Raw genomic sequence first — 11,146 nt, forward strand, 5'->3', positions numbered from 1 at the left:
CAGGGAACGGTTCAAGCTGGTGCATGCTCTCTAATGGTGTGGAGCGTGTGCAGTTGCAATGAAACGTGTCTGATCACCTGCATCCGTTCTTGTCCATTCCGACGGATTACGGCAACTCCAGCAGGACAATGCGACATCCCACACGTCCAGAACTGCTCCACAGTGGCTCCAGGAACATTGTTGTGTGTATAATTCGGCTAGCCACGAAACTCCCCAAATATGAACATTATTGAGCATATCTGGGATGCTTCAGACAATAATGGAGTCGATGGCACCTGTGGGTGTTCGCGGGAGCCCTACACGGCATTAGGCAGGTGTACCAGTTTCTTTGGCTCTTCTGTGTGTGTGCCACGCGCATATGTGGGCAAAGCCGGAGCTGAAGAACTCATGAGCCCCTGGATAGATTTCCACCAAACTTGGTACACGTACCATTTACCTACCTGGAAAGAAATACTGTAGGGGCCAGGGGTAAGAAACCGCAGCCTCCTACTGGGGTGGGGTTGTAACGTGAAGAGAGGAAGACGAAGGGACAAATCTAATTCGAGTTTTCTTGATTCCTCCTTCAGCCGCCAAACTTTCGTTAAATCGCTCTATCAATTATTCAAACTTCCTCTGCCCTCACGTCAATTGCCAACTATCGAGAGTGAAATTTAGTCTGACATTTATTTACTAATCTTTTTAAATATTTATATGACATTTTTCTGTTTTTTCTTTCGCTGCTCTGGAGTTCACGGTACGACATTTGTGTTGAAAAGCCGCCATGAGCCTTGTCCAGGCCACTGACCGACTGCCATGAATTTGCAGGTTCCTTAGTTCCGATAATATACTCTGACTCTTTGTGTCACGGGCGGTGTCTCATAAGCTTCTCTCTGACCCTTCGGCACCGGGCTAAGTGACGTTCCGACTAGTGTCGTATATCTGGTTGCGATACCATCTACCACTCCGTGTGAACAGACATTAACACGGAAAGTGAAGGAGGAGAAAAACAGCAACGTTATCCGAAAAAACAAACTGTACAACCACATGTACCTTTGCTTCATTTAGATGAGACTATTTCAATATCAGATCACATATTATCGTGAGAGTTGCCACAACCGCGTATGGTTTTTAAAATATTTACTGTAACAGTCTCACTTATTGGCCGTCTTCAGCAATAAAAAAGAAAACATAAATACATACTTATCAAAGTAGATGAGACTACTTAAAACTGTACGTGATTAACCACAAGTTGTGAAAATTCGTAATTTTTACCGCACGAACCCAAGTCAGTAGCTGTAAAATAAGAGGAACAACACAGTAGCAGACTTGTAACAACATTATGCGGTGTTTAGCGTCTCCCTGTACGTCATATAATCCACGTGTCACATATTTGGCGCAGGGAAGGAAAAAAAGTAAATAGCCGTTCTCAAGCAAGTCACTGTAAATAAAGGTGACGTTGCTGAAGTAGTCGGTAAGATGTTTACAGAAACTAAAGCACAGCACAAGCAGAAAACTTAGCGTTCCGTTAAAAAATGGACAACAAATGAAAAAAGAGAATTATATGGCTGTAAAATACAGAGGAAAGGGGTCAGATGCAACACTTTCGAAAAAAGAAACTGTTAAAAACAAGCTTTCGCACAAGCGAAATACGGTCCTTAAAGAATGTTTTTGAACAGTGTTTAACTATTAAAGTGAATTTTAACAAGACGCCTCACGTCTGAATATTAGATTCATTTATGCAAGGTGCTGCTGCTTGTTCTTCTGTGTATCTGTCTGATGACAGGTTTCAACTTTGGACTCTGCATCGTGTGCTGTTTCGGGCATCATCTGTCATCTGGATGTTCGTACTCTTCTAACGTCGTCCTTCCTATCTCTTCCACTCTTGCCTATACAATTCTTCGCTGTATATGTCGCAGTCAAGATTTTTTTTCTCGTTCTAATTACAGTACTTCCAATAATCTTAGTTCTTAAGTCTGTCACTCCACTTCAGCTTAATCATTCTTTTTTCCATATCCATGTAACAAACGTTTCTAAGTATCTCTCTGATTTCTGTTGAACTGTCCATAATTAACTACTGTATAACACTACACCCCAGACGTAACATTTAGCTAATCTTTTACTCACCTGTATTCGAATTCTTCTAGATGTTAGTAACTGCTTCTTCACCTTTTTTAAACGTTCTCTTTCCGATAGATATCCTCTCATTTCTTCTGTATATCTTCTGAGCCAATGTGGATAAAATTTCCAGCTAAGAAAAAGATTTTAACTGATCTATCTTTTTTCTGTCTCAGAATATGTTTAATGGAACTTCGTTCTTGCTTATTCTCAGGTCATTAGTTTTAAATTATTGTTTAGAAATGCATTATACAATACACAGCTGTATCAGTATATTTTATTAGGGACGATCGATTTTGGTCTAGGATCAAACCGTCTCAGCTATGCGTTTGCGTAACTGAAATAACACTTAGCAGATGTAGATTGTTTCGTCACTAACAGTAGCTGTACACACGTGACATTCGACTGTTATTCCAGTTGCACAAATGCATAGCTGTGACTGTTTTTGGAACTGACAGTGGTCTGATCCTGGACGGAGATCGATCGTCTCTAACGAGATATACTGATACAGCTTTGGATTGCATAATAGAGTTCTGAACATTCAAAACATGTTCAAATGTGTGTGAAATCTTATGGGACTTAACTGCTAAGGTCATCAGTCCCTAAGCTTACACATTACTTAACATAAATTATCCTAAGGACAAACACACACACCCATGCCCGAGGGAGGACCAGCCGAACAGGCCACGATTGCAGCGCCTTAGACCGCTTTTTTTTTTTTTTTTTAATCTCATTTTGTTCGCTTTGGTTCGTTGTATCTGGTCGGGGCGGACGTCGCAAGACACCCGTTTCAGTTCGTCGTTGATCCATTCACTCAGTTTTTTTATTGCAGAGGGCAGCTAACCCTCTGACCGAACACGCTGAGTTACCGTGCCGGCGACCGCTCAGCTAATCCAGCGCGGCTCTGAACATTCATTTAAGTTGTACAATTCCACCTCCATAAAATAGTTTTAGATTAACCTTAGTACATGTTATCTAGAATATGCTTGTTACATTTTAACGCCACACAATATTAGTTGCCTGTCAATGACCGCACGCGACGTCTACATTGAGAGCGACTTAGCGATTAACTGACTGGTGGCTTCATCCATCTGCAGGCAACTTTTGGAGAAGTGTTCATCTTACTTTGACTGTAGCATTTTCAGTAATGTTTTCTTTATTACAGTGGTGGAATTGTGAACAGCGCTCGGTTGCATTGACAGACATGTTAAAGCAAGACCAGACAGTGCGTGCCCAACTTCACGCGTACTGCGTGGGCGGACCATGGAGGGGTAGGGGGACGAAACGGGGCGCACGACACCGTCGGCGTACCGTGGATGGCAACCAGAGGGGGTCCCGCTGTCAAAACAAACGGCGCGGGCTGTACGGCAGGGTCACTCAGGTGTCCCACCGCTGTCTGGGGCGACTCCGGACGCGTCTTTGGTGGTCATCGGGACTGACTTTGAAGCAAACAAGACAGTTCTACTACAGACAGTTTCCACTGCTTGTCTTTGCGCTTGTCAGACCGTACCTTCGCCAGCAAGGTCTCCAGATCTCTCCCCAATTGAAAAGTTTTGGAAAATTGCGGGCAGGACCCCCCAACCAACCAACCAACCAACGTGAGATTTTTTTGACGATTTAACGCGCCAGTTGCACAGAATTTGGCACGATATTCTGGAGAACATACAACAGTTCTGTCTACATCTACATGATTACTCTGCAATTCACATTTAAGTGCTTGGCAGAGGGTTCATCGAACCACAATCATACTATCTCTCTACCATTACACTCCCGAACAGCACGCGGGAAAAACGAACACCTAAACCTTTGTGCTCGAGCTCTGATTTATTTTATTTTGATGATCATTCCTACCTATGTAGGTTGGGCTCAACAAAATATTTTCGCATTCGGAAGAGAAAGTTGGTGGCTGAAATTTCGTAAATAGATCACGCCACGACGAAAAACGTCTTTGCTTTAATGACTTCCATCCCAACTCGCGTATCATATCAGCCTCAGTCTCTCCCCTATTACGTGATAACACGAAACGAGCTCCCCTTTTTTACACGCTTTCGATGTCCTCCGTCAATCCCACCTGGTAAGGATCCCACACCGCGCAGCAATATTCTAACAGAGGACGAACGAGTGTAGTGTAAGCTGTCTCTTTAGTGGACTTGTTGCGTCTTCTAAGTGTCCTGCCAATGAAACGCAACCTTTGGCTCGCCTTCCCCACAATATTATCTATGTGGTCTTTCCAACTGAAGTTGTTCGTAATTTTAACACCCAGGTACTTAGTTGAATTCATCTACATCTACATCCATACTCCGCAAACCACCTGACGGTGTGTGGCGGAGGGTACCTTCAGTACCTCTATCGGTTCTCACTTCTATTCCAGTCTCGTATTGGTCGTGGAAAGAAGGATTGTCGGTATGCCTCTGTGTGGGCTCTAATCTCTCTGATTTTATCCTCATGGTCTCTTCGCGAGATATACGTAGGAGGGAGCAATATACTCCTTGACTCTTCGGTGAAGGTATGTTCTCGAAACTTTGACAAAAGCCCGTACCGAGCTACTGAGCGTCTCTCCTGCAGAGTCTTCCACTTGAGTTTATCTATCATCTCCGTAACGCTTTCGCGATTACTAAATGATCCTGTAACGAAGGGCGCTGCTCTCCGTTGGATCTTCTCTATGTCTTGTATCAACTCTATCTGGTACGGATCCCACACTGCTGAGCAGTATTCAAGCAGTGGGCGAACAAGCGTACTGTAACCTACTTCCTTTGTTTTCGGATTGCATTTCCTTATGATTCTTCCAATGAATCTCAGTCTGGCATCTGCTTTACCGACGATCAACATTATATAATCACTCCTAATGCGTACTCCCAGATAATTTATGGTATTAACTGCTTCCAGTTGCTGACCTGCTATTTTGTAGCTAAATGATAAAGGATCTATCTTTCTGTGTATTCGCAGCACATTACACTTGTCTACTTGACGGCCTCGAGAATTGTACTATTTATCGAGTAATCGAATTCCAATGGATTTCTTTTGTAACTCGTGTGAACCACCTCACACTTTTCGTTATTTAGCGTCAACTGCCACCTGCCACACCATACAGCAATCTTTTCTAAATCGCTTTGCAACTGATACTGATCTTCGGATGACCTTACTAAACGGTAAATTACAGCATCATCTGCGAACAACCTAAGAGAACTGCTCTGCACTGTCAGTCAGTGCAGAGCCAAATAACTGCTCGCAAGAGAGCCAGAGGCTGGCCGACCCGCTCAATTTGTGAAGCTGTACCTCTCGCATAAATGACCCAATTATTGTGATATCGCACTCATTTGCTCGTCTGAACACGTACGTCGCGTCCCACCGATTTCCGTCGCAGTCGGATAATTCGTTCGTGTCGGAGTGTGACTGGTGCAGTGCAGTGTGGAGAGCCCACTACCCACCTGAGCACTTCCCCGGCCTCCGGGCTGCGGTAGACGTCGCACTTGTGCAGCGGCATCCTGGCCGGGTTGCCCGGGTCGAACTTGCCGGCCGCGCGGCACGCCGCCCTGTGCAGCTGGTACTGCAGCACCGTGCCCGCGAAGAACCTGCAACAGGGGGGGCCATCACACAAGTGCTGTTAGTGGTCGTGGTAGTGCTGGCAGCAGCAGTGTGGGTGGTGGTGGTGGTGGTGGTGGTGGTGGTGGTGGGGGTGGTGGTGAGGGTGGTGGTGGTGGTGGGGGTGGTAGTAGCAGGAGCAGCAGCAGCAGCGAAATGGGTGGTGGTGGGGGTGGTGGTGGTGGTGGTGGTGGTGGTGGCGGCGGCGGCGGCGGCGATAGTCACAGAACAGGTGGTACTGTGGACTGCAAGCAGCCAACCACTACGTCACTCAACATCACACAATCCGAAAGTCTATAAATAGTAAAGGCTAATGTTTTGACACACAATAAACTGATTCACAGTGGAAAACGTTTTCCTTCGTATTTATCGTAAAATTTTAAAATTATACGAGAGTGTCAGTACATACATGGGCTAAACAAAAATATGAAAACACCACGAGATATGCGTGTTGGAACGCAAACGCAGATACTGTCAAGCATTATATGACCAATTGGGATGATGGGGTCCATGTTTGTGTCCCAGTGGCGATGCAGTGTTCCCAAGAGGACAGTGCCCTGTTCACACAGCTCGCCTTGTCCAGGACTGGTTTTGTGTAGAGATGGGGGATCCGCTCTTGAACTAATTCATAGAGTTCAATCTTTCAAAGGAGTGAACAATCAGTGATTCAGAAAAAAAGAACGGTAGCTCCAAACGTTTCCCACGGCAGAGAGAGAGAGAGAGAGAGAGAGAGAGAGAGAGAGAGAGAGAGAGAGAGACGGAGCATATCAGCAGCGCCTCTGCTGGTCAGAGCACAGTGCACGCCACACAACACAGCCAGCGCTGGCCTCTGCCCTGCTTCTACCTTGGCTGCCTGCATTGTGCAGTGCCCCACTGGATTTTGTGTTTCACATATTCCGTGCCGTCTCTGTGCGTCGTCTGCCGCGTGCAGTGTCTGCTGCAGCTTAACTTCGCATCGCACTCTGTCGGCGATCGTTTCAGTCGCACGTCCTGCCCTCTGGGCAGTTGATGCGAGCAACAGGACAGAGAGCCACCTAGCGGATAACATAGGAACTACTTGCAACAACCTGCTCGCAAGGGAACGGACGATTTGTCTCGGAGCGGGTGAGTTCACCGCTCCCCCCACCCTCGGAACTCGCCCGCTCAACGCTCACCCCACCGTTCTAGCCAGAGCGTTGAGCAAAGCGACTCAGGTGTCACTCTGGTCTCTGCAGTCTTAGCTCACGCAGGAATACAGCTCGCGGCTCGACCTGCTCGACTCAGTGCTTCTGCATCGGAGTTCGTCTCTACTGGATATTGTTCTTCGTAGTAATACCGCTATGTATATTACATTATTATGTTATGTATACATCATTTGTTTTTATTTTATTTTTATTTGTTTAAACTGATCAGATTAGGTTCCTGACGACTCCTCTTACTATAGGATTTTTATTATGGACACTCGAATTTACGCTTTAATTACAAGCGAACCGATAAAAGTATCGCAAAATGTGATACACCAATACTTTCCTTGTTTTATTCTGCGTAAGGCTATATGCAGCACCTTCGTTTTACAGTCAAATTTATATTTTTTTTTCTTATTCTGGTACGGATTTTGCGATTTTAGGCGTCTTCGAAAGGAAACGTTCACTTTAAAAATATATGGCTTGCGATGTATTTGTATGAGGTTAATGAAATTTTAATACATTATAGCCAAATATATTGTTAATGTAAATCTCAAGTTACAACATTTTCCGATCACCCAAAAAACCACGATAGTGCAAAATAAATCAATAATCAAAAACTTTGTCATATCGTGGAAATTTCAATAAACAATACAAAATGCTTACTCATTATCTGTGTTACTTCAAAATAGGATCAAATAAGATCAAAATACAGGTATAGTACTGGAATAAACCAAGTTTAAAGGGCAATGTGCCTGCCATTTATTTTCTATTGTAAATGAGTGGTGAGTCATGAAAAAGAGCTAATTCATTTCAGGGAGTGAACAGTTCTGATCCAATCTCTGAAAAGAACAGTTTTGCCCATCTCTAGTTTTGTGAGGGCCGACACGAGTTGTCCCACTTCACCTGGCCACACCACTGTCACCACGACTCAATATTGTTCACCCTTTGGAGTCTAATTTGGACAGAAGGGTGTGTGAGATTGCTATCCACTTTCATTGGCGTTACCCGAACACCTCACTATTTTGCAGTAAGAACGATTGGCGGTGAGGTGACAGAAGGTCACGGGATGCCTCCTTCTTTCCTGTGTAGCGCAGCAACTCGAAGTGGCATCGACTCGACAAGTCGTCGGAAGTCCCCTGCAAAAATACCGAGTCATGTCATCCCTGACTGCGAAAGTGTTGGCGGTGCAGTATTTTGTGCACGAACTCATCTCTAGATTATGTCCCATAAATGTTTGACAGAGTTAATGTCACGTGATGCGAACGGTCAAATCCTTCATTTGAATCGTCCAAAGGTCCTGGAAACAAATTGCGAACAACTGTGGGCCAGTGATATGTTTGGGAACGTAAAACCCACGAACGGCCCATGGCTTGGTGGGATCTGCGCCGTACTCGAACCCCGCCATCAGCTCTCACCGACTGAAATCGGCGCCACGGGTTTCCGGTCGCCCAGGGTCCAACCGCTACGGTCACGACTCCAGGAGAGGCGCTGCAGGCGACGTCTGTGCTGTGAGCAGAGGCACTCGCGTCGGACGTCTGCTGCCACAGCCCGTGCCAGATTCGGCCGCACTGTCCTGACGGATACGTTCGTCGAGCGTACCACATTGATTCCCGTAGGTACTTCACGCGGCGTTGCTCGTCTCTCAGCACTGGGAACTCTACGGAAACGCCGCTGCTGTCGGTCGTTAAATGAAGGCCGTCGGCCACTGCGTTGTCGGTCGTGAGAGGTAATGCCTGAGGTTTGGTGCTCTCGGCACATCCTGACAGTGTGGATCTCGGAATATTGAAATTTCCCGACGAGTTTTATAATGGAATGTTCCGTGTGTTTAGATCCAACTACCATTCCGCGTACAAAAGTCTTAATTCCCGTCGTGCTGCCATAATCGTGTCGGAAAACGTTTTACGTGAATCACCCGAGTACAAAATGACAGCCCCGCCAATTCACTGTCTTTTTATGCCTCGTGTACGCAATGCTCCCTCCATCTGTATATGTGCATCTCACTCCTCAGTGCGATATTTCCACGAAGTCCACACAGGACCTGTATTTATCCATTCCGCGACGACTGGAACGTGTTTTGAGTGCCGACGGTTTTCCCACACCGCATTACGCATATTAATTGTTGTAACGGCGACCGTAACAGTCGCGGGGATGAAGTGACGGGAAGGCGACGGGACCCGCGGAGCGGCCCGCGAACAGCAACACAACGGGAACGGGAGAGGACGGACACCACCAACATGGACCTTACGACGACGACAACAACAAGAACGGAACAACAGAGCGAAGAAAACCAAACAACACAACCACGCCCACTCGTAAAGAAAACATCGAAAGTAAATACGCTGTCTAATGCGAGGCGATGTGTCCCGAGACGTACGCAAGGCTAGACTGGCAGGCTGAGCTTTTTTTTTTTTCCTTCTTTACTGGTTTTCAATTCCCCCCCGAAGGGGGCGGGCTGGCAGAATCTTAGTACGCTGCTCTACAGCCTACAGACTTTTTTTTAAAAAGGAAGAAGAAAGAAACAAGGAAAAACAGGCGATAAAATGCTGACTTAAACTGTAAAATGGCGTAAAAATGCGGAAACTTAAAACAGAAAGCAAAAGGGGGTTGGCAATGGTGATAAAATACACAGGAATCAGACAAGTAACATAGTAGACACACAATTAAAAAACAGGGCGACAGTCTGGTTTCTGTTCGCAAGACATAAAAAATCACACCCAGCGACAGTATGATGGCTGTTCGCTACACTTCCCAAAAGACACAACACGGAACACTCAGTGGAAAAGCACACACTGTAAAACACTGCACGAAAATGGCGGCACAAATATGGCACTCCCGAGCCAAGGGCAGATGGGGGGGGGGGAAGGACCTGGAGGAGGGGGAAAGACAAGGAGGGAGGAGAGGAAAAAACGAAAAGGGGGGGGGAACCAAGCAGGGAGAGGACTAATAGGGGAGGGCAGACGCGAGAGGGAATGAGACGAGGCAGAGGAGGGAAATGTAAAAGGACTCGGGGGAGACAAGGGGGCAAAGAGAGGGGAGGTGGGAAAGAAAGAGGATGCAAGGGGGGGAGAGGGAGCCCGGGAAAAGGACAGAGGAAAGGAGGGGGAGTGAGGATCAGAGTTGATAGGAGGGATAAATGCAGGGAGAGAGGGCATCATCCGGAAGGGGGAGTTGATGGAAGCCACCTTGGGAAAGGAGATGTAGGGTGTAGAGATGGAGGGTAGGGGGGACACAACGGTGAAGACGTGGCAGGGGGCGGGGATGGGAGAGGAGAGGAGCAACCAGGGGGTGGGGGTTCAAGACGGCGGGAGGTGTAGAGGATGCGGATATGTTCGAGGAATAGGAGCAGATGGGGGAAAGGAATGAGATCATAGAGGATCCGCGTGGGGGACGGGAGGCGGATACGGAAGGCGAGGCGGAGTGCACGACGCTCGAGGATCTGGAGGGACTTATAGAATTTGGGGGGGGGGGGGCAGATATCCAGGCAGGACTGGCATAACAGAGGATGGGACGGATTAAGGATTTGTAGGTGTGGAGGATGGTAGAGGGGTGAAACCTCCATGTCCGGCCAGAGAGGAGTTTGAGGAGGCGGAGGCGGTTGTGGGCTTTGGATTGGATGGAGCGGGCAGGCTGAGCAACAGGCAGGCGCTTAAGTACTCTATCGGGGACGCCGCTATTGGCCGCTGCAGCCACGTGCTCCACTGTGGCGCCCTCACACTAAAAGCGGGCCAGGAGACGCGCGCCGCCACAGCTTACGGCGCGATGGTGCAGAGACCTCTAGGGGTCTTTGACGTCCATGACGTCTGGCGGGGATTCAAATTCCGCGGCCCGCGGTATCAGATTAATGACCTGCATTTGCGGTGCTCCCGTACTCCTACGCATCCCCTGTACACGGCGAGGGCACGTCACGAGGCTGGACTGGCTTCCCTGCAGCACACGTTTGTCTGGCCTCTGCCTCCGCCTCGGCCTCTGCACCTACGGTGCGGCTATCTGTGTCGTCGGGGCAGGGAAGCCACGTCACTTCGGCGAGGTCAACGGTTCGCGATATTTTTGTGTCATCCAAACATCGTAACATTTTGTAATATTTCTGACTTTGGATCCGTCATATTCGAGTACAAGAAGCTCTTCTTAGAGCAGTTGAGAAGGCAGCAGTGGCAAGATGACGTTCCGATGACAGATGGTTTGTTCGGTACGGGTATCGTCAGAAAGACCGCCTACATTGTGGTCCTTCTCCGCGATTGGCTGCTGTGTTCGGAAGTTGCGCGCCAAAATGACGATGTTCTATTATTATTACTAGACAAACTAAA

General features: G+C 47.3%; 1 protein-coding gene across 1 annotated transcript in view; it reads right to left on the reverse strand.

The window, feature by feature from the left end:
• The window catches only part of LOC126109553 (uncharacterized), a 32,425-nt gene extending 21,511 nt beyond the window's left edge, over positions 1 to 10,914 (reverse strand). The window contains exons 1-2 of the mRNA XM_049914568.1: positions 10,718 to 10,914; positions 5,523 to 5,666 (exon numbers count right to left, since the gene is read on the reverse strand). Of these exons, the coding sequence (XP_049770525.1) occupies positions 5,523 to 5,666; positions 10,718 to 10,914 (341 nt within the window). The remainder of the gene's footprint in view (positions 1 to 5,522; positions 5,667 to 10,717) is intronic.
• Positions 10,915 to 11,146: the final 232 nt, after the last annotated feature.

This window comes from Schistocerca cancellata, chromosome 12 (genome assembly GCF_023864275.1).
Source record: "Schistocerca cancellata isolate TAMUIC-IGC-003103 chromosome 12, iqSchCanc2.1, whole genome shotgun sequence".
In the NCBI taxonomy this organism is placed as follows: Eukaryota; Metazoa; Arthropoda; class Insecta; order Orthoptera; family Acrididae; genus Schistocerca; species Schistocerca cancellata.